This window comes from Seriola lalandi, unplaced genomic scaffold, assembly GCF_002814215.2.
Source record: "Seriola lalandi dorsalis isolate HSWRI2012SDOR001 ecotype SW California unplaced genomic scaffold, Sedor1 jcf7180002054875, whole genome shotgun sequence".
Classification (NCBI taxonomy): domain Eukaryota; kingdom Metazoa; phylum Chordata; class Actinopteri; order Carangiformes; family Carangidae; genus Seriola; species Seriola lalandi.
Window position 1 is genome coordinate 1,245,480 of NW_019525428.1, and position 23,737 is coordinate 1,269,216.

The 23,737-nt window shown below is 42.7% G+C and overlaps 1 protein-coding gene across 1 annotated transcript; it reads right to left on the minus strand.

Annotated features, from left to right (window-relative positions):
• On the minus strand, nt 1-23,065 carry pipox (pipecolic acid oxidase). Its single transcript, XM_023428487.2, has 8 exons — nt 22,894-23,065; nt 20,549-20,697; nt 15,799-16,012; nt 13,316-13,498; nt 10,854-11,006; nt 8,426-8,575; nt 5,947-6,022; nt 1-1,407 (listed from the first exon to the last, which is right to left on the minus strand). The coding sequence occupies exons 1-8, from the start codon at nt 23,002-23,004 to the stop codon at nt 1,277-1,279; spliced, it is 1,167 nt and encodes a 388-aa protein (XP_023284255.1). The 5' UTR covers nt 23,005-23,065; the 3' UTR covers nt 1-1,276.
• Between the last annotated feature and the right edge of the window lie 672 nt (nt 23,066-23,737).

Consider the following 23,737-nt stretch of genomic DNA (forward strand, 5'->3'; position numbering starts at 1 on the left):
TAAGACAATAAGCGTTTTTTTTTATTACCATTTGTCACAGATGGGTGATTTTACAATTGCACAACATTGTCAGAATCTTGTTGTCATTGATGGTTCTCAGCTCAAAATTAAGTTTATTGCTGGTGAAAAACATAAAGCTCTTGTTGCTTTGAAAAACACAAGACTTGTTTTCTTCTTTCATTCATATAAATCCATACAATTCGAGTGAAATGCACAGTATTAAAGCAATATTGAGGAATAGTGATCACTTGAAATGCGGCTTTTAAGAATATGTGTCCACTTGAGTATTTCTGCACGTGTACATGAACACAGGAAAGGTCGCTCTGAGGTATTTTCACGCACTCAGAGGGAAGGCACTATAGAGAAGGCATGGATGTTTTATTAAGCTGATGTGCAATAGTTTGTGAGACTGTGTGAAATATACCCACTCATTTACATTTCCAGAAGCTCCTCTGTTTCGGTTTTATTCAGACGAGTTTCTGCTGCTGCATGAAATGACCTCTCCTTTCACCCTGCTGATAAATGATAAATGTTCTGTGGCGAAAACGAAGAAAACTTCTGTCACTTCTGTTTTCCCATTAATTATTGAATTATACATACAAGATGTGTTAAAAAATTGTAAAAGTGCTGGTGGACACACAGACAAGCTAGCTGTTTCCCTGTGCTTCTAGTCTTTATGCTAAGCTAAGCTAATCGTCCCCTGGCTGTAGCTTCACATTTAGTGTACGGAAATTAGAGAGGTTCACTCTTGGCTTTCCCAAAATGTCAAACTATTCCCTTGAGAAATCAGATGACTGCAGAAAGCTGCAGACTGTAACCTGGTTACATAAGTGCATATAAACATACTGACAAGTTTCATAATGCTTAAAGCTCCATATTTTACACATTTCCTGTGTTTTATTTGAAGTTGATCCATAAGAAGATATATTTCGTTGTGACATCACAAAGTTCCAGAAGTCCTGACGGCTGGTTTTAAGGCTCAGTTTCTGAATACAGGCTGTGTGCATTTCTCTGTGGACTGAGGCTTTGATACTTTCACAGTATTAATATAGAAGCTAGAGCTGATTTATAATCACACTACACATGGACAGAGAGCTTTAGCTTATATGGGACCTTTAAGTGCTGCACAGCTGATCACGCCATGTGGAATTGGCAACATCAAATAAAACAGGAGACAAAACATATTGTGTGATTGTTCTAAATCACCACAACAATGTCAAATCATATGTTCGTTACAATTACATAAAACTTCTTGATGCTCCAGTTCTATAAAGCTCTATAGAGCTGATTTGGTCTTCGCCTGGAAGCGTGTGATTCGGAAAGGTGAAAGGTCGTAGGAAGGCACTTCTCCCAGGCTGAGTTCACACAGAAGCTTCCCAATGATTGGTCCAAACTTGAAGCCGTGACCTGGAGAAGAGAAGTCATATCAGTAAATAAAATACGTACACAGGTCAACAAACGGTGTCAGGTGAATCAGTGTCCTAATGTGAGCGAGTCCCTGCACCTTGTAGTTTGCCTATAAATATCTCTGCGTCTCTGGGCCTTTGTCTGAGTCAGGCGATGGGTTCAAGCCCCACACGAATGAATACATAAAAGAGGAGCAAAGCTGTTGCGATGCCTGTCACTGAGCATCTCTTCACTTTAGTGAACTGGGACCAAAAGCTAAATAAGGGAGATTTGTCCTTTCTTTGCATAATGGTTTCATGTGCTCGGGCCCAGGAGTGAGACCAGAGAGCGTCTATTTTCAAAATGCGGCAGCCCGAGTTTTTTCTTGTTGCTAAGGTCTGAGAGGCAAATTGTGAATGTCAACAGGGCTTGAGGAATGCAGCTCACTGCCATCTGACAAAGGTCTCGCAGCTCCCCTGGATTCCGCTCGGCTTTGAAGTCATAAAAGCTCGGCTCTGACAGTTTGGCCACGTGAATTTTCATCTTGCCAGAGAAAAAGAATGGAAAACCTCAATAGATGGCCAGGCCCACAGGGTGACTTTGTAGCCATGGCAACCCCCCAGCACTTGCTTTAAAGCACTTGTGTTGGGCTTTGATGACGAATGCACGTAGTGAAGGAGGAGGAGGAAGGCAACACACTTTTTATTTTTTGCTGTATTATGGATAGGCCCTGTGAACGTCTCCAATATGTCTCTGAGCTTCTTCACTGCTGCTGCAGAGTGAGAACATACAGCACGCATATTAATTAGCACTAGGAACACGGCTAACTAACCCACTAATTAAACAGATGCAGTGTTGGGGGAGGATTTTAATTAATTGACTTGAAATATTTCAGCTAGGATGGATATCCCTGAGGTTTGGTAAAGACGTTCATGGTCCCCAGAGGATGAATCCCACCATCTCTGCTGGTCTGTTGAGTTTTCATTAAGTTGTTTCAAATCAACATCTCAAAACGTCTTATACTTTGTTTGTGCCTTACAAAATTCTTGCCATGCTAAACTACGGAAGCCGAGAAAGGCCGTACTTGCAAATATTAAAAAAATAAAAATAAAAGATGGTTATCCAGAGATAAGGAGATATTATCAGGAGAAACACGCAGTCAGATAATCTGCACCTTCATACAGCACTAGATGTTGTTCATACTGGCTTCTGATCGCTGATTAACAGTGTAATTATAATGAGAAAACAAGCTTTGTTATGTCCAGATAACGGGGTAAATTGTCTCGTTATCTCGGGATGACAAAAATAGTTTTCTCCTGATTATGGCTTTGTTGTTTTGACAAAACGGGATAAAAGATATTTTTTAATACGAGTTTGTCCTCTCTCAGCTTCTGTACTAAACCAATATAGTAAACATGGTAAACAGCTGTGTGTTAGCTTTCTCATTGGGCTCTTGTTAGCATGCTCCTGTTAGCATTTAGCACTGCTTTGAGCTAGATAGCACAGTTTTGTTTGTCTCTTGCACACGCACGTGTGTGCACGTTCTGCCTCACATCCAGCATCAACACGGGGCAGAGGAGGAAGCAGACTGCACATTCGTTAAAACCCCTTTTCATTCATTCTTCATTTCAGTCATTGTCTTTGACACCAGATGCAAACGCAAGGAAGAGCAGAACCCAGCAGAGTCTCCTGGCGGGAAATCGGGCCAGCGCGAGGGTTTCATGGCTAAGCAGCATCCTCCATTCACCAAAATGGCCTCACTTAGCAAAATGTTGCACTTGTGCATTTGGAGTGAAAGTCATTCACTACCCACAAGGCTCTCAAGATCATTAGTATGTAATTCATTTGTTCAACATTTCGTATTGCGGGTCTTTTAGACTTTTAGTCTCGTTATCCTGCTGCTCTGCAAGTAGAGGATTGTGAGCAGGATATTAATTTCAGATGTAATTAGGTAAAGGACATGACTGCATGAAGAGAGGAGAGGTGCTCTCCCACCTCTCTCACAATGGACAAGAACTTATTAAAAGTTAAGGATCTATGTCCCTGTTACATGTGGAGTTTAACGTGTCCAACTGTGAGCACATTAGTCATGGCCGATCGCACCTCAACACCTGCTTTACATGCAATTATGTAATCGGCCAATCATGGCGAAGCAGAAAATCCTGCAGAGATGAAGGTGAGGAGCTTCGCTCTGGTTTGATCTCCTGATATTTTCACACACAACAAGTCTCCGGAGCAGAGGTGTGAGGTCAGGACCGGGGACATCAGGTAGAACGATGCAGAAGTGGAAGCGATATCTCTCTCCTGACCCATGAAGCGGCTGATCTCGTCTGTTTGTATCCATCTCGTAGTTCACTGCCCTCTTGTGGCGGCAGCAGGCTGTTATCTCTGGAAGCTAACTTGACTTCCGGCTGTTTGTATCTTTGTGTGGACGTGACCGCGTCAAGCGAAGGGGGGAGGGGGGGGGCATAATCCTGGGATCTTTTGACGGGGTGACTAGCTATAGCCAAAGTGCGCTGGTGGTGATGGTGCACACGATATTAACAAACAGTCTTTTCTCCTTCAGTGTTAAGAGGCAGCAGTAGCAAATAAGCTAACAAGCTAATTACACTGATTTATCAGCTCGAATCGATATAAATTGTCTCACTAAGCACCTTAGATAAAGTGTGACAATGAGGAGTTAGGATGTATTGTGGAGCTGTTTAATTCTGTTCTACTTACTGCTTATGTTATTATCTTTTCCTTTCTGTTAATCAAGCTGAAGCGTTCTCTGTTTAATACCTGCAGGGAGTTTGAGGGAGCAGATTGTCTCTGGGTATAGTTGGTAATGTTTGTGTTCACTTTCTGATTAACTGGTTTGTATTTGAAGGTCATGTGATGGCTTCACTATACACTCCTTCTGATTGGTCAGGACTGGTATGAAGTCATGCTTTAGTCATGGTTGAAAAGTGAAATCTGACCTTATTTTCCAGGCAGGAGCTGAAAGAACACAAAGACGGCTGAGCAGAAACAAGTGGAACTGGTTTATGAGTGAGAACAGTGTTTGATTAAAAACTGGTCCTGACTTTATCAAGTCAACAGGTGAAGCCAGCTCCACATAAGGTTCTGATTCTGTCTGCACCTGATGTTGACAGCTGCTGGACTCCATTTTGTTTTTCCTGTTCAATAAATCCTCCTCAGACTCTGTGATCTCCTTCCTCTGACCCACACGGTCACAAACATGTGCTGCACCTCTGGAGCCTTTTATGTACAAGCTACTCTCACTCACACACACACACACACACACACACACACACACACACACACACACACACACACACAGCTCTTCAGACACTCCTCTGTGCTGCACACTGAGCACTGGGCCACTTGGCTCCGTGCTCCTCCTGGATGAGGGGGAACAAGTGATGCTGATTCATTTGGCTGCTGCAGCTGTTTTTGTGCTGGCACTCGTCGGCTCACATCTGCTGCACGAGGAGCTTCCTGCTCTTTTGTCTTATCGAGATTTTGACATTTTCATTTTGACACCGACATTTTCTACTTGACTCCACCGGCCTCAGAGCGCAGACACCGTTTTTGTGGTGCTGTTTTTTCCGGCGACTCTCTTGATGGCATTTTGAATAAATGATTGTAAAGACGAGACAGACGTTCAGTGCAGGTGTTAAAAGTCGACGCTGAAATATCTCAACGACTATTGGGACAAATTAAAATGGGCCTGTCTATGTCAGATATCGTTAATTGTGCTGCAGCCACTATATTTTTTCAGCCCCCTCCTTTCAGTGACTGAATTGCTGTTGCAGCTTCTTCTTCATTCTTCTTTCTAAATGTATTGTCGTTTACTTTTTTTAAAATTTATTTTTTTAACCTTGTTGGCGGTGGAGAAGCCAACGCCGGTCATCTGTTTGGCTTGTCTACCACTTTGGCTCAGACTGAAATATTGGTTTTATGTTTGCCGACGCTCCTCACGGGTCGACTCTGACACCGTGAGTAATGTTCTTCTTCCTTCCTTCCAAAGCGGGAGGATGAGATGTTGCCCTCTTTTGGATTATGAAATAAACTGGAGGCAGATTCCTCCTGTTTGAATGCCAAAGGTTCTTCAAGAGATTTTATTACATTTACTCATTCCTACACTTTCAGTCTGCCAGGATCAGCTGCTACTAACCGTCTAGTTACTTGGCTGCTTCCATTATTGTAAATGCTCTCTGTAAAACCTGATCATTATCAGTAGTGCCCTTCACATGTCTGTACAAACCAGAGAAACAAATAAACTCTACTGTTGGCAGCAGCTTCGTAACAAGAAGTACTGCACTGACTTAAATGATCCTCTGACTTTTCATCCGACACCATCATGTAGTCAAACTTTAATTTGTCCAATACTTTGCATGTTTGCATGTTGACTTTGCCATTGTAAACATATTACCATTTAGCACAAAGCACCACTAGACCTAAGCACAGCTTCACAGAGCCGCTAACACTGTTGTAGGGTCTTAGTCTGGTTTCCATGTCTGTGCAGCGTCTCCATTATCACATTAACACACACACATCATTTGGTTTGTGTTGTACCTGAGAATCCTGCTCCGATCACTATGTTACTGTGGTTGGGGTGACGGTCCAGCACGAAATGACGGTCAGGTGTTAGCTGCGAAAACAACAACAAAACACGAACATGAGCAAAGTCCAAAATTTAAAACACATCACTTTTGCTACGTTTATTCCTGGTGTCCACGCTACTCCGGAGTTTCCTTTCTTAAAGTGAGACTTTTGCAAACGCTTTCCCCGTTGTAGTTTGAAAACTCTGCTGTGGCGTTTTACTCTGGACGAGCAAAAAACGATGCAAAGACACCCACGTTCGCCTCCTGAGTGGATCTGACCTTGTTGTCTCTGCTAGCAGCTGTTGCTCAGTTCAGTTCAGCATCTTAACGCTACAACTGTCTCTGTTGTTCCTCGTTCGTAGTGTTTTCTGAAACTAACCAACTGCAGAGTCGACAATCCACTTCCTGTCTACACCCATACCCTGTATGCCTGAATGGTCATGTGATATGCATTTTCAGGTGTGTTAGTCTGGACGGAGATTATTTCTGATATGCAACTAAAACGCTTGTTTTCGGTTTGAAAATGCCGCTTTAAAACTAAAATGTATTGGTGTGGACGCAGCCTCAGTCCAGAGTGTCCTTCTCTCTCGCGCCTCCTCATTCCACTATATAGAGACACGAATAGTGAACTGAGCAGCTGCTGTCTGTCCTTGGAAGCACTTGACAAGGATACGTACTCCCTCCATGCGGCCGTGTGGCCTCTGGAGCTGCGCCTGTCATTGTGTCTTTGAGGAAAATGTGTTTTAAAATGTGTTTAACTGCATGAAAAGAGTCCGTCGTAGAAAACATAACGACCTCTGACAGAACGCGAAATTTAACAAGAAGAAGTGTAGAGACACGTGTAATCGAGCACTCTGCCCTCTTTTGAGAATCAGTGGTGATGGTGCACCACGCTTCCTGTTAAGTGAGAAAAGAGCATGACTGTCAGGATTTTCAGTGGCATTGGACAAGGTCACAGATATTATGTTTTCCTACAGCTTCAGTATGTGATCGTGGTAAAAGCAGCTAGTGTTGCTGGAGGGCAGAGCAGCTGCACAATCCCCCATCCCTGCAACACACACACACACACACACACACACACACACACACACACACACACACACACACAGTTCTGCATGCTTTAAAAAAAATCTAATACCTGTGGCTCAGAGAAGCTTCAATGTTTATTGCAATATGAGCAAACACACTGAAAATGTAGCTATTGTGAGTCTTGGCAGAGGTGGGGTTAAACTGGGGTCCGTCCTCTGGGGAGCACGAATGTTATTTTAGTATTTTTTGAGTACATACGGAAACTTTGCATGACAAGTGTCGTTAGTTCGTGGTAACTTTGATATCTGTCAGAGAGGGGCTGGGGAAAAATGTGACATGTAAACTATTCAGCATATACAGGTATTAAAGAGCCAAACGTATTCATTATTTGTGTATATTTAACACAACTATCGAATGATTTTTACGCATCAATATATATTTGTAGATGTGATATGGTGATGTTTAGGATTGAGTGCAACCACCGTCTCCTAGAAATTATGTTTCCATACAATTAAACTGCAACAGTAAATATGTTTTGTAGGAAACGCTATATATATTAAAAATATCTGATCCTGCTCTTGTAGTGACTCCAGCTTTATTAAACTGTTTTATGGTTCTGTTCAGACTCTCACGGCTCTTTGGTTCAGGTTAGAGAAACATCCTGGTCTGATTGAATAAAGAAAAAGTTCACAATGACACAATATGTTTATTTACATTTAACAAAAAACATCTTTTCTTTACCTCAACCAAAGTGTTTTGTTGGCTGAATGTAACAGCAGATGGGACTGACTCTGGTATCGTGTGTCCTGTGTTTTGTATTCCTGTCATCCATCTCCCTTTTGAAATCTGTTGCCTTTTTAATAAATGTGCAGCTTCAATCATTAAAATCCAACAAAACGTATTTGCTGTTGCAGTTAAATTGTAATGTAATCTTCAGGGAGGCAGGGTTGTCATTTTGAATCAAAGTGAGATTTGTTAAGTCTATGGGAAACTCCTGCTGTTTCTGATCAAAGAAATAAAGTTGTAATTATTAATCAATCTTAAAAAGGAGGAATAAACCCTGTGTTACCTCTGGAGTGATAAGGGAGCAAATGCACGTGTGTTCTTTCTGCACAAAACACTTGGAGGGATAATTGCTTAAGCCTACAACATATTTTCAGTTTTAATATAATTCCTGTAATCCTATCCTTCATAAACAAGATGAGAGTTTAGTCTCCTGCAAAATGAGTAAAATGCTGTTTAGATCCCTTCGAATCCCCTTTAAATAAATGTACGTGAGTGTTGCCAGTGACAGATGTGTTGACTTTCCTGATATTTCTCGATGACCGGTGGATAACATCGGATTCCTTTACGTTCTGAAGCTTAAATCTCAGCACTTTGATGGATTAAGAACAGCGTGATGTTCAGTGTCGATACTTAACCGTATAGATGCAGCTCTCCACCACGGCAGGTTCAGGGATCAGGCCCGGTAAACAGCGGGCGACGTAGCGCTGGAGGATGTCGATGTCTGACCTGTCTGTCTGCTTGTCTCTCTGGTCCGGGTCTGTCTCGCTGCCCATGTGGTAGCATATCTATGGACAGTATGACATCATCAATATTATTTCAATATGAAGCACTAAAGCTCGGCAACCCTGCGTTAGGTTTGGGTGACATCCAAAATTTAAAGGGGCTGGTCGTAAGTTTTCTCTGCAGCTGAAGACGGTCTCTTGCTCGGGGCAGGTGGTGGTGGTTGTCTCTATCGGAAAGTCGGACAAGACGGGCTGTGGCTAGCTTGTTAGCGTGCTAACTTCAGTAGAAGAAAAGATAGAGACAGGAGTTAACGTTGTCGTTGCTTGCCATCTCTGCAGACGGCAGTTGGTGAGTAAAGGAAGGAAGTTTGATGCTGAACATGTAACCTCCACAGTAGTAAGTGCACAGCAGTTAATGCTAACGCTAGCTATGTAGCAATAGCAAAACTTAGAAATAGCTCCTTGTAGTATCTTGATGCAGCGTTGCAGTAAGCAATGAGGTGAAATGAGGATCTGATTCGGCAGCAGGGAAGACTGTGCAAAACTACCAAAAAAATAAATAAAATAAATAAATAAAAAAATTATGAAAAATATTGCATATGGTAGAAAATATAGTGATAGTCGATATTGGTGCGATATTTGATACTATTGAATATCAGCACAAGCCTACCATGCATAAATGAATAGGAGCACTCACTGTATTTTTCATGGTGTATATGTTGGTATTTGGTGATTTTCAATAGTTTTATTTTCACAGACTTATAGCGTACAGCAAATTCTGCCTCTATTAATGTTGTATTCACTAATCTCAGGTCTTTGTGTAATTCCTGCCTTGTTTACTTACATCACCATCATCTGAATGACAACAAGTCAAAACAGGGAAAGCGTGGACGTCCTCACGTCCAATGCAAACCCATTTCTATTCAAAGAAGCAGGTGCCAGTGCGCTCTTTACTTTAGCATTCAGCAGTCCCAAATCCATAATCCGTCTTGTGTTGACAGTTTTACAGCTGATGTGCAATGAGGAGCATTGAAAATAAAAACATCAGTACTTACCTCAACATCTGTGCAATGACAGAAAACAAAGAAGTTACTCGCTGTATCTGTATAATTATTCAAACAGGAAGTAGTTGGAAATATTCGTAATAATCAATGTTTTTATGTATAAAAATTTGTTTTGCTTGCATGTAATCAAGTTATTAATACAACAGTAATAATCTGTGTTCACACGAATATACAGCTGAGTGTCGTCTGCATAGCCACGACAATAGACGTTGTGTTGTCTAACAACACAGTTGAGTAAGAAGATAAAGACTAAAGAGTCGACTGTTTCCTGTGCGTTTCTGCAGAACTCACTGGGTTTACTTTTAGAATATATCGGGTGAAGTTTAACGTAGAGATATGTACACACAGCAAACTCTGAAAGCTGCTTTAATACAGTCTAACTCAGAGAGGCACAGCGAGGGAGCTGAGGGATTAAGGGAACACACACAGACACACAATATAAGTAATTACAATATCCTTCTCTGCTTCATTTTCTTTCAAATTATGTTTAATGGTCCAAATATTGGACATACAGTAGCTCTGGTGACTTTGTCTCAGAGTGAATAATACGACGTGGCACCACCATCTGTCCCCCCCCCTCTTCTATGCATGTGGTCTGCCATTAGGCAGCGAGCTCCCGCTGGTCTGCCATAATGCCCCGAAATAAAGATGTGCCATCAAACCCAGCACAACTCCCACAACTAATCTGATGTTGAGGTAGGACACATCACATTTTACAGTTGACTTTGCAGCAGTGTTTTTCGTTTCAGAGAAGTAGCAATCAGCCCCCTTTTTCTGTCTCTCCTATAGGTGTGAGAAATTAATGATTATCTATTTCAAAATCTGTGTTAATTAGTTTTATTATTCACTGCAAATATAAATAAACAAATCACTGCAAACTGGTACTTGAGAGAATTTGTTTTCCAAGAAGGCGACACAAGAATGGCTTTGAAAGAACAATGTTTATGTCCAATATAATGTTCATAAATATATATTTCTGCATATATCGAAATTATTGTATAATAAACCACATCATGTGATGAGCAGTGCTCCAGTGAGTGCATGTGCCTTTGTATAATGAAAAGCTGTATTTGCATCTGTGCACAGGCAGCACTAGTTTAAATACTAATGCTGAAAAATGAAGCCAATTGATAGATAAATGAGAGCATCTTAAAAAAATTAATGATCATATATCCTCCTTTTTTAAATAATTACCATGAATGTTGGAGGAGTATGTGCAGAATCTAGAGTTTCTGTGATGTGTAGTCGGACTGAACGATCCAGTTCCTGTGACGTACCTTCACCAGACCCGGGTACTCGTTGGACGGGAGGCCGTAGATGTGTTCGTCGGCCTCCTCGCCCTCGGTGAGCAGGAAACAGGGAAAGCGCCGCTTCACGTCGTATGATCCGGGAACCTTCTCCTTCCAGTAGCACACGTTGATCTTCACCACCTACAGTGGAGAAAAAACAATGACGCCCCCAGAGACCTGGATCTTACTTAAGACCTAATGACCGACCATACTTCAGTTTTGATGCAACTTGAGGCAAGTTGTTATGACCCATAGTTACGTTTTGTTGCTAAGCGACTCCTAGTGGCCGTAGTAATTACGACAGGAGCAAAGGGGAAAGTGTCGGTGACGTAGTATATAGAGTTAAAGTCCACGTCAGCAGGAGGTGGTGGTGGATGAATGTGACACAGGAGAGCGGTGTTCGATTCCCGTGTGGAAGTAGCCTTCTTCATGTCCTTCCAATGCAAGTGGATGGGGGATGAAATCTATAATCCTCATTCTGTGCAACAGCACGTTTCAAACTTGTTCTGCAATTAAATGAGGTTTTAACAGCCTGAGTTGGAAAAATCAAGTAGTTTAACTTCAAAAGTTTAATACATAAAGACTAAGACTAAAACTCCAGGAGACATCCTCTGGATTTGATTAGCTGGATTAACTGGATTTGTCAGGCAAAAGTAAATTTCCCTTTTAGGTATTTAAACAAATGACAAGAGAGAATGGTTTGTATTCACCCCTGTCCAAAAATACAAAGACTTCATCCTTTGAACGGCATTAATTTGCCGCCCTCCGTAAATTTCATGCCAATCTGCTTTTTCCTTTTCCGTGTGTTCAAGTGGATGGTGCGAGAGGAAAGGTCACGAGGACACAGAAACCATCGGGGACACGAAATATCGGATTCAACTGAAATGTGATCAGAGGTTTTTCAGATGCCTTGAGTGAACTGTTGTCCTGGTGATCTTGGTAGAAGTTGTTGAGCGTGGGCAGCCTCAGATATGATGATGCAGTTTCATTAATCAATACAGTGAATAGATCAGTACGAGACTCCTGAATGAATACACACTGAAACAGAAATGGCAGCTTTCACTAAACCCCTATTCTTAAAATACAAACAAAATGCATAACTCTACCTTCTCTGTTTTTTTTTCTGCTCATAAAGTGCAATTACAAAGCAGCTCTGCAGCAGCGAGGTGGGAATTAGGATTTAACGAAACGTACACATGACCGTGCAGACGACGTCTGTCTGACGGTGGGCCATAATAAGGACACATTGTTCAGGAGCTTTCAGTGTAATGAACTAACCGGCCGTGCACTCGTTCCCTGTCACCATAAAAATTCAGACTGAAGTACTCCGACGAGCCAATGAACTCGGAGTCTGTGCTTTTCTATCCGTTCACACAGGCATGGCATTCCCCAGGCCCCCCCACAGCTCGCTGCAAGCCTGAATAATGCAACTCCAATATCAGCTCCAGCTCTCCACTCTAACAGCTGTCTGCTTGTTTCTCCATCACCTTCTCTTTTCAGAATGTATGGCATATTGTAAGATGGAAAAGACTTGCCTTGCCTGACTATAGCCGAATCCAAATGTTCAGGCTCTACCACGCTCGCAGACTTTAAACAGGCTCAATCCCGGGCGGTCAGCGAGTGCTGAGGGCTGTACAAATCCACAGTTCATTAAAATCCACAAGGGGCCTGAAGCAGACTTTCTGCCGACTTTAAGAGAGTCCACATGGGGTGAAGACTTCACTTCAGTTTGCTCGGGAAATTACTCGTAATCCAAAGCAATATGAATATGACGATGTAAGACACTAAATAAACAACCAGAGCGGCAGAGAGTGCATAACTCTGCCAAGGCCAAACAGTCCCATCAAACTGTACAAACTCATAGATCTCAAGACTATAAACGTGATCTTTTTACATCAAGATCCAAACTTTACTCCCTGACAAATTGATGAAAATGTCCAAAACTGCCCTCAAATCTGTCAATGTACAGGAAAGTGATTAAAAAAAATTCCTGGAATCTGCACCAAAAAAACGGACCCAGGTGTTATCATGACCCCCTCGGTGGAGGTAATAATAAGAATAAGAATGATGTCTACCATATTTATCTAAGTTTATTATCTCCTCCAAACCTGGAGGAGGGATGAGTCATGGATCAGAGGAGAACAAATTAAATTTTGGTGTGGATTCAAGAAATGATTATGACTTTCCATAACGTGGCGAGTTAGGGTGTGTTTCTGCATTTTCATCAACTCCTTAGGACTTCATCAAAGATCTCTCCATATGTTTGAATATGTTTGGATATTCAAACATATCCAAAATCGACCAAGCTTAATGCTTGATAATCCCTCTCCTTTGCCGTTCTTTTCATTGACAGGTCTAAATATTGGTGGAGGGGACGGTGTCTCTGCAGATTCACAATGGATGACGTTTATAAAACAGAACGGTGCATATGATGAGAACGTTTGAGGTACCTCCAGTGGCAGCTGTAAGCCAGTGTGGCTCAGCAGTCTATTAGCCCAGGGTCCGGCCGTGATCACCAGTCTCTTGGTTCGATAAACACCGGCAGAGGTTGACACTGTCACAACCGGGCCGGGCTTGATGTCCATTACCTTCTCTTTGTCTTTTATGATCCCACCCAACTTCTGAAACTGCCCCTGGGAGAAGAGACCGACAGAACATGCGTTAATGAAAATGAACACATTTTAAATGGCATGAACGTAAATGTTAGTAAGTGCTTCAAATATAACCGTTGATCAGCAGTCACTCCTAAAGAAGTATTAATTGACATATTTTGTTTTTAAGAATTCAGTCACAACATATCTGTATCTATTCGTGGTGTAAAGTTGGGCACTTTAACGTTAACACTTTTGGACTCAGCCTCAAGTGGCCATTAGAGGAACTGCAGTTTTTGGCACTTCCATGTGGGCTTCATTTTTCAGCCGCTTCGTCTCGGTGATATTCTGTTGCGGTGCTTGTAAGATCAGCGCTGTTCTGAAGCCGCTGATGTTCCGTCAGTAGCTCAAAGTGAAATCAGTGACTGTGCTGATTTACAGTTCCCTCTTTACCCTCGGGTGAATTATGCTTTTGTGTCACAATGTAATCAGTTTAGCTAGCCTACATCACCGCAACGACCGGATCAACAGCGTTGGCGTCTGGTCATCAAACAGTTTAGGGCCCCAGACACACCTGAGTTGGCCCTGTGTGCAACCGTGAAAGAAAATCAGCAGAGTTTTCAAGGATTTCAAAGAGAGCGAGAGAACAGAGAGTAGAAAAAGACATTAAGAAACCTGCCACTCTGAGATAATGTAACAAGACAGATCAATTGCGACGTTTATTATGACATAATATTAAAGGCAAGAGGCTTTTAAAGAGCCGTTGCGTGACAATGCACAAAGCAATAATCTACTGATCTATTACACATCTATCACCACAAGCTTTAATTTCTAATTGACTGCTGCTTCACAAAAAAAAAAGAAAAAAGAAAAGCGGCTGAACATCTGTCCAGTCAATTGAAAGTGGCACCTCATTGAAACAACAAAGCAGTGTTTTGTGCTTGACCTGGCAGCCACGGATGAGTCTGTTCTCCTCCAGTGCTTTTTGTCAGTGCTGACAGAGTCCAGTAATGTGAATTTATTGCTGAAGATATCCCTGCTGTGAGCTATTATTAGATTAAAACAAAGGCCATGAAATATGTTCAATTATCCACATCTGGGTATTTTTCAGCCCGGTTTTCTATCTGCTTCTCACATATGAAATCAGAAAGTGTTTTGCTCCTTTTATCTCTCGTTACTTCCACATGCTCTCAAAGGTTTTTGCTACAGGAGAATTGTCTCCAGCTTTACACAGATTTCCATCAACACACAGACTCTCCGTCATGAACCCTGGAGCAGACATCAATTTATGTTTTATTGAAATTTTCTTTTCAGTGACATACTGGGTAATTTTCTATTAATGCTTTGAAATGCACCTTTTAAAGGACCACACATTTTAGCATGTGAGAGATGACAGATATTGAGCATTTCATACTAACCAAGACAAGAGAGACCTTGAAAAATCCTTGAAAACTTTAAGACACAGATTGTTTGAGGTGAATGAACTTTATAGACCTCCATGTAAGGCAATCGACAAAAACGGTATCAAAACTGACATTAAGAGCCGCTAACGTGATTAATCTTGCTCATGTCGGTTAATTCAGTTAATACTTTCCCCAATGAGCTCATTTGTGAAATGTCCCCGTTTAAAAAATTACTACCTCGTGTTCCACATCGTCAGACTAACGTTAGTCCGCGGTCACTCAAAGCAAAGCTGGCGAAATGGAAGACTCGAGCTAAAACTCTGAGCCTCTAGGCTACAGTCACACTTTTAGTTTTAGTTTAAGTCTAAGCTTAAGGGGCCTGAGAAAGTCGGTTAATCTAGTGATAAAGGAGCTGAGGTGGCAACACTGCTGGTTTGCGCCGAATTGTTTTGAAAGAGCATCAACCATTGGGGAAACTCGTTTCAGCTTTATGGGCGGCCACACTTCTCCAGTAGCTTTCAATTTCTGGAACCGGAGACTTTTGGAAACCCTGCTGGTGTGACCCGTTTTTAAGTTTGAAAAGTGTTTAGTGTTGCAGTCTGGACCTGTAGTCTGGAAACGATGGCGCAGACACTCGCCTCGCCTTGTGAATGGGTCTTCAACAGTCACGACTACCAGATAGTGGTGAGCGCAACATCGATGGCGACCAAAGGTAATGCCACGAATTGGTTTAATCGCTTGGAACACAATCACATTGCCGAATATAAAAGCAGAAAAGCGACAAAGTAAAAAGTTTGACATAATCATCATATGGCCCAGCCCTACCTCCATGATTAGTCTCGATTAGACTTCACTCACAACTTGGATTTGGGGATTTCTAACACATCATATCCTATGTGGACCACATCGTTCAATCTACCAATGATATCTATGCAGTACCTGTACGGTCTTGAGTGCGCGGTCAGCATACAGAACGCCAGCAGTTATGTCCACCACCGCTCCATCTCCCTCGGCCAGGTTGAAGTTGGGGATGTGCTGGCTGAAGTTGTCACGGGTCAGGACCACCGTGGGAACCTTGTTCCTCTCCAGGGTGGTTTTAAACAGCTGGTAATTCTGGCTGTTCTCCGGTCCCATCACCAGGAGTCCTGTTTGTCTGAGGGGGGAAATCAGTGGAGGTGAAGACCAGAAATGACCTATTCAGCCCCCCCACAAAATAGTTTGGTAATCATTTGACTTCTGGTTCTTTCAGGCCTTGTGGAACAAAAGCATTTCAACACAAATGTCACTTACTAGCTTTTACGCAGCTTTCAACCACAATTCAAAGTTGTCATCAGTGATTGCACATTAAAAATGTTGTGTCATCATGTCAGTGTTGAAATATTATCTTTTTAAAAAGGTTATGTAATCACACTTGAAAAATCATGACGAAGGCCATGTCATCAGATAATCATCAGGTTGAAAGCTCCAATAAAAGCTAATAAGGAACCTTGAGTTCAGAATCAGTAGTAGTTTCCTGTTCACCTTGTTGTTTCCCTTCCTGACCTTGAAACAACATGTTTCTGAAGCTTCAGTTTGTACCTGAAGAGCAGCAGCATGGCGCCACTGTGCCAGAATGCCCCGGGAGATTTTCCAAAAAAATATGACATCATGGATTTGGCGGTTTGTTAACGCTCCAGTATAGTAATCTCTGTCTTGACTTCTCTGCGGTGAAATTACATGTATTGTACTCTTGTGAACAACCTGAACGCAGCTGTTGATAGTGGAGTGAAAATGCAGCACTGTGTTGAATAGAGCTGTTGTTCAGTATTGTCTTCATGCAGCTGGGTGGATCGACTCAGGGTCATCAACACAACAGGTTTCTCCTCACAAACCCCCCGCTGCCTTCCTATGCACCCTTGAAAAAAACGATTAAACTTGACACAGGACAGCGAGGTGCTGGCGGAATGAAGAAAAAAATCAAATCTGCCTTCACAGAGAGACATCAGCTCATACGTCCAGAGAGTTATTCATGTTGAGGATTCAGAGTACGAATAACATACTGCATAAGTTATATCTTTTTTAATCCTTGCTTGTTTCCCATATGTTTTCCCTCCAAAGATAGAGCCTGGCAAACATTCAAACAAGGTAAAACTTTCCTCACCTGGTCAAGAGGGTGGAAAACAAAACATTAATTAATTCATTAACGTATACGCATCTTTAGAAGAGTTTAGATAAGGATGAATGCAACAGTAGCAGTTGTGAGATCTCGTCCTCTTGACGTGAGGGTAGCTGGTTGAGTTTACGACGCATTTGACTCCATCCTGGATAATGTCTCTCACTTGTCTTGTCTTGCATCTCGTCTTCTACCTGGTCTCTTTTAACAAGATCATCTTTCCCTAACCTTTATCTGCTTTTGTTGCGCTCTGAAATCTCAGCAACTACTTTGGTGAGCTATAAAAATGTGACCCAAGTTGTAAGAAACTGTAGTTTCCCCTTAACCAAACTTCTTAACCACTGAAGTGAGGTCAGTCTGCCACTTTTATCCGACTGAAATATCTCAAAAACTGTTGGGATTGATTGCCGTGCAGTTTTGTACCAGCGTTCATTGTCACCAGACGATGAATCCTGCAGGCTTTGACTGGTGCGTGAAATATTGTAACATCTACAAGATCTACATTCATTGTGCCCAGATGATGAGTCCTGATGACATTGGAGATCTGCTGACTTTTTCCTCTGGTTCAGAGCGAAATATCTTGACACCTGTTACATGGACTGCCATGCAGTTTGGTTCAGTCGTTCGTGGTCTTTGAAATTTCCATCGCCTGTCACCACGAGCATGGCTGTACACTCTCAGGGCTTGATTTTTGTGGCAGAACAACGACTCTTGCAAGCAGCACTTTGACTGTTTGGTCTTTTCCTGACCTTGAGTTTCCCTTTGCTCCTCTGACTTTTATTTCAGCCAGTGCACGGGTGCACAAGTGGGAGGAGAGGAGCAAACAAGTGGGAGGTTTATTCAAATCAGGTATTTTAGATTAACAGAGCTCATTAATCCTGTGCATCACAGCCTCCTCTGCAGTTTGAAGAAATAAAAAAACAGCAGTTCATGTTTTATTCTTTTTATTACAAAGCAATGTGACCCCCAGATATAATAAGAGACAGCGAATGGTTGGAAGGATTACAAAGCAAATGCTGCTGTAGATGCAGTAGAATTATGACTGAAGTGGCTTTGGATTGATGCAGTCATGTAAACTGCTTCACCGAGCTATATTTTTATTATTCATTTGTACCACCATTGCACTAATTAACTGTTAAAAAGCCGCGCCATCTGCCTCTGGCTGCAGATTTGTGTCGCCGTGTGTTCACAGGATGTGCTGCTCTGCACCAGCCATTTCCTGCATTTGTCACTGTGACTGATGCAGCTGTGTCAGAGCGAGGATACCAGTCATGCTACTGGATCTATCCTATGCACTTCCCACTGCTGCAACTTAAGAAACCAGAATAGCAGGTGCGCTCGGAGACTGGAATGTTGAGGGTTGACAAATCAGAAAACACTCCAGCTTGTTTTGGGAGGGAATAACAACCTGTTTATGATGCAAAAAAATTCCTTACTAAGCTTATTAACTGTAGAATCCAAACTTGTGTTTCTCATGCTGATTTTAGATCAAGCCTCTCCTGACACATTCGTTCATGCACGTTTCCATCGTGGCATTTCCAAATAACTGCGAAGCTATTCTGACAAATTAGGACTTCTCAACCCGGAAGCACCAGCAGCATCACTCACGTATTCATGTGCACCAGCCCAGCTGGTCTGCGATGCCTTACTTGTGTATGAGAGGACACTCAAAGAGATGAAAGAGGAAAAACAATCTTAGGGCAGAGCACCCACTCACTGCTGCTGAAGTGGCACTTGGATTTCACTCTGTAGTTCTGCTTCTTCACCAGTTCTGCTGAAAAAACTGACCAAAAATTTTGGTTTCACGCATAAATCCTTATCCAACCTGTGGGTGCTGACCAGAAGTGACGCGTGTTACAGAAGCATCCATCTGTCTCATACACACCAACTGCAACAACCTCCTGAAGTGCCGAGAACACAGCGGCCAACCAGACTGTCCTCACCCGGCTGACTCAGCTCGGTGAGACCAACTGTCCTGTTCTAACAGAAATCGTTTCAGTGTGCTCCGTCAGGAAAACCGTGGATTTATTTTACTTTACTTCCACCAGAGCAGCGCCTCATTGTCAAACTGCCATCTATTTTTGTGACTTTATAAGGAACAAAGAGTGTGTAAAGGGGTTGAATACTGACCTGCAATGGCATACAGGATGTTGTTCTGAAAGATGGAGGACGGACATGATTTAAAGCTCCATATTTTCTTCTTCTTCTGTGTTTTATTTGAAGTGTTGATCCATAAGAAGATATACTTGTGCTTTTAAGAATCAAAAACCGTCTCAGTGTAGTTTCACATCTCCTCTCTCAGGCTTCTCTCTGGAGCTCTATTAACAACAGGTCAGTGAGCCAATCAGAAGAGAGGAGGCTCTGAGCCTCTCTTCTGATTGGCCTCAGATAAGCCTGCGAGAGGAGATGTGAAACTACACTGAGATGGTTTTTGGTTCTTCAAACCAGATATATATCTTCTTATGGATCAACACTTGACAGCGTGCAGGATGGGACCTTCAACATGATCTTAACTGTGACATCTGACTGGAAGCCAAACGTCCAGTGGACAGTAAAGCCGTCGTGAGCGGTTGTGAAACTCGGGGTGTAATTCAGTAACCTGTTTGATCGATGGCTGACTCTTTGCCAGCAGTGTTTCCTAAAGGCTGCTCCAACATCTGTCAGTCGCCATGAGGCGCAGACGCCATGAGCTGAAGGCTTCAGCCGTCCATTAGAAGATTTAATGACTATGTCGCCCGGCGTGCCGGTGTGTGTTTACGACTGGAGGAAGGAAAAGCAGTGCAGGTGTGTGTGTAAGGTTGTAAATATGACACCTATCGGAGTGGGTGATTGGTGGCACTGGGTCAGCTGGTGGATGTGCTCATGTTGTCATGTATGGTGTTGGTGGTTACGTTTTAGCTCCAGGCCTTTTACGATGGTTTCATCTGCTCTCACCAGCCTGGCTCCGGACATTTCTCATTGTGATGCAGACTTTTAGTTTTTATTTTTGCCAGCTCAAGGGCACAGGTGGCTTCCAGACGTGGACCCATCAGTCATGAGTTATGGATGGGCGCACTGGGACGGGGAGGCGCACTGTGTTTCTACAGAACACAGATGTGGGCGCGGCTCGGTATCATGATCTGTTGCCCCCGAGACGTGAATAATGAATCGGTGTTATTCCTCTGGCTGGTGCTGAGAAACAAACAGGGGCGGCTCGGAGGTAATACGACCAGGAAACTCGCTGTGCTGCTGGAAGCGTGCGCGCAGTTTGATGCCGCTGTCATATTTGTAAACACAGATTCCTCCGCGCTCCGCGAATGAATATCAGAGGTTTAACAGTTTTTTTTGTGGGGGGGGGGGGGGGACACATGGGAGCTGTCAAGTGGTGATTCAGTGATGCTGGAGGTGATGAGAAAGTCATGCATTTATGGCTCCCATGGATTGAGTTGCTGCTCTTGTGCCGCACGCACAACACCTCGAATGTGACAAATCTCCGTGTTCTGGTGAAGCTCTCCTTACAGTGTGTTCTATTTAATGCCCCCCCCCCCGACTGCTCACCTGTACAGTCGCACACCTGCCTCCCTCTCCAGCTGAGCCCACAGCTCGTAGCACTCCTCCATCATGTGGGTGTAGAAGTCCTGCTCGTAGGCCTTGCGGATGATGCGGGTCTGGCCGTGGGAGCTCCCTCGGGTGTGGGGCAGGACGAACTGGAAAACAGGAACATGATGTCACCTGGTTAAAATTAAATACCTTTTTTTTTTTTGATTTGGCCAAAAGTATGTAGACATGTAACTGATAATTACAACCAGCTCGAAAGTGTGACTAGTGCACCATTTATATTCAAACCCTGTACGTGTTGAGCCCAGGTGTAGCTTTTACGTCTAGCTGGGAGGTCAGACTGGTGTCCGTGGTAATAACAGGAAAAAAAATATTGATTACACAGCCGGGAGGAAACAGAGAGATGGCAGCGTCCCATTTCGAAAGGCTCCTTCAAATACAGCCCAGAGACGCAGCCCAACTCATCCCAACAGTCACCGCTCTTCTCAGATGGCTTCTCACCAGATGTCCAGTGGATGTAACTTGCATTGCATCATGGTCGGGCCACAGCTTCGCCACGTCTTCACAGTGTTACAGAAGTAAAGCATCTTCAAACAGTCTATTTCTTCTTCTACTTTTCCAATAGTGGTTAGAGCCGTTTTGCAGATAATATATTTTTTAATTTTCAAGCCACTGAAAACACAGTTGCAGTTTTATTGGTGATCCATTTGCTAACAGTCATTATTCAGTTTAATGACTGGACTTCAGCATCAGCAGCCATCTGATCTTTATGGTGTATCTGTATTTCTGGAACAGGGAGTATTAGCAGAAGGAAGACTGAAGCAGGAAGAAGTGATAGAAACTTAACAAGAGAAACGAGTGTTGTTGTAAAGACAAAGACGATTTTCATTAAAGAAAAAGACCTGATGTGTGAAGCTGTGAGGGAGATTCCCGCTCAGGAGTTCTGTTGACATCTTCACGCCGGCTGGAGCGGCAGCAGAGCGTCTCCAGCTGCCAGAGAGCGATGTGACCAGGTCAAAACATGGTCTTACTGCTGGACCCTGTAGTGTTTGTATTCAGTCTGGTCTCTTTATCTGTTGTCAGGAAACATGAGGACGGGCGCCGCTGATTGGTTCTTGCTGCCACGGTTGCATCCCACCAATTTAAGTGTCCCCCGGCTCCACACGTCATAAAGTTCACATCAACAACAATAACAAAAAAAAAGCCAGGAAAATGTTTTGTATGTATCTCATAATGAACACACTCCAGTAATGCCGCACACACACAAGTTCAAGTTGTCTGTTAATGATGAGTTGTTACAGCAGTTAACTGCATCAGTGAGGGCAGGTGGTTTCATTAACCACAAATTAGTTGATTATTAGATGCACTAAAGCAAACTGTAATGAGGAGGCTTTAAACAGCACCTGCAGAATTACATAATCCTGAGGAAAACGCTTGTGGTTCGTACTGTGTCTGCATGGTTACTGTTACTAACCAAAGTCACCTCCAGCTAACGACCGGTTAATAACGAGTAGATACACAACACAGAGAGCGGGAGAGTCGGTGCTCCTGCAGGAAGTGGTCACACTGTGTTAGAAACCCCTTTTCTGCCCCCAGTCAGGGGCCCACGCAGGGTTACTTGGGGTCGGGCTGGGGGCCCCTCTGCGTGCCCCTTACTATGAGTATAAGTGGTTATTAATATAAAATGTTTATTTTTCTGCTGTATGTACATACATACACTTTACTATGTCAATATGTTCACAAAATCCTTATTATACTATAATTATTAATGTTATTATTATTATTATTATTATTTTATACCACAGACTATTATTAAAACATGTCACCATGTAAACACACAACCCAAAAACACACCCAAATCCAATCATGTCAACTGTCAAAAACACACACACACACACACACACACACACACACACACACACACACACAAATAAATTAAAGTTAATGAAAAAAATCCACAACAGTTTTTAAAAGTGATGTTCTACATCTAAGCAGTTACACACAAATTAAATAAAAAATAACAAATGTAGGTTCATGTAAACATATGTATTATGATGAATCAGAGCAGTGTTATGTTCGGGTCAGTAAAGAGCAGTAGAGATGAGGAGAGATGAGTGTCACGGGTCATTAATGATTATAATGATAACTCGATTTTAGATTTCAGACCAGTCTGAACCGGATGTGATCACAGCCTGCCCCCCCCCCCCCCCCCCCCCCCGGACTCTGGTCAGTTAAATTCATGCTTGCACAGTTGGATCATGTGAAGTGAACCTGGCTCTGCAGTCTGCTGACGGTGCTTGTAAACAGCTGATCTCCCAGCACTGAGTTGAGTGTGTGACACACACCTGCTCCAGCAGAAGAGTCCTCTGGTTGTTCTCCGCCAGCCGGTAGGCCGTGAAGGAGCCCTGCACCCCGGCCCCGATCACCACGCAGTCATACTCCCCCGTGCTCGACATGTCGCCTTTACTTACCGGTGACGGACAACAAGCAGAGTCACGTCACTGCTGCTCTACAGGCTCCAACAGCCACGCCCATTGAAGGTGGAGGAGGAACCGGAGGAGTGGAGAACTTTCTGTACCTTACGCCCTGAGTGTTGTCTGCCAGGGACGCAGCGTTTCCGTCACACGCAGAGGCTCCTGCAGGTCTGAGGTCGGACTGAACCTGGTTATGGTCTGGACTGGGGACTTTGCTGTGGTGTGCACCTGCTCCAGTGTTAGAGGAGGATTTATGAGAGTTAACAGGACGTGAGTGCCTGGCAGTCTTAGTGTAGGGCAAAGAACACAAAAAGTTTAATATTTATCTGTCAGATTTGATCTGTGTTGTCTTTTGCACCTGCTGCTGTCTTTTTTACTGGAGTTCACATTCGTCAATTATTACAATTATTACAATTAATCTAGCAGTGGAATGAACTTTATATTATTTTATTTTATTTTGGCATAAACTATATAAATAGCAAATGTGTCCATGAACATTATAAAAAACTATTATTATAAATATTATAGACAATAATAATACGTTGTTATAAGTATATAATTAGTTAATTGTAAATTGAAAAAATTTGAAGTTTAAAAAATTAAAGTGATATAAAGTAAAACTAACTTTAAAACTAATCTTTCCAAATAAAGGAATGCATTCATTAAATAATAATGAATTAAACTTTGGTGCCGTTAATTCAGCGTTAGAAAGCAA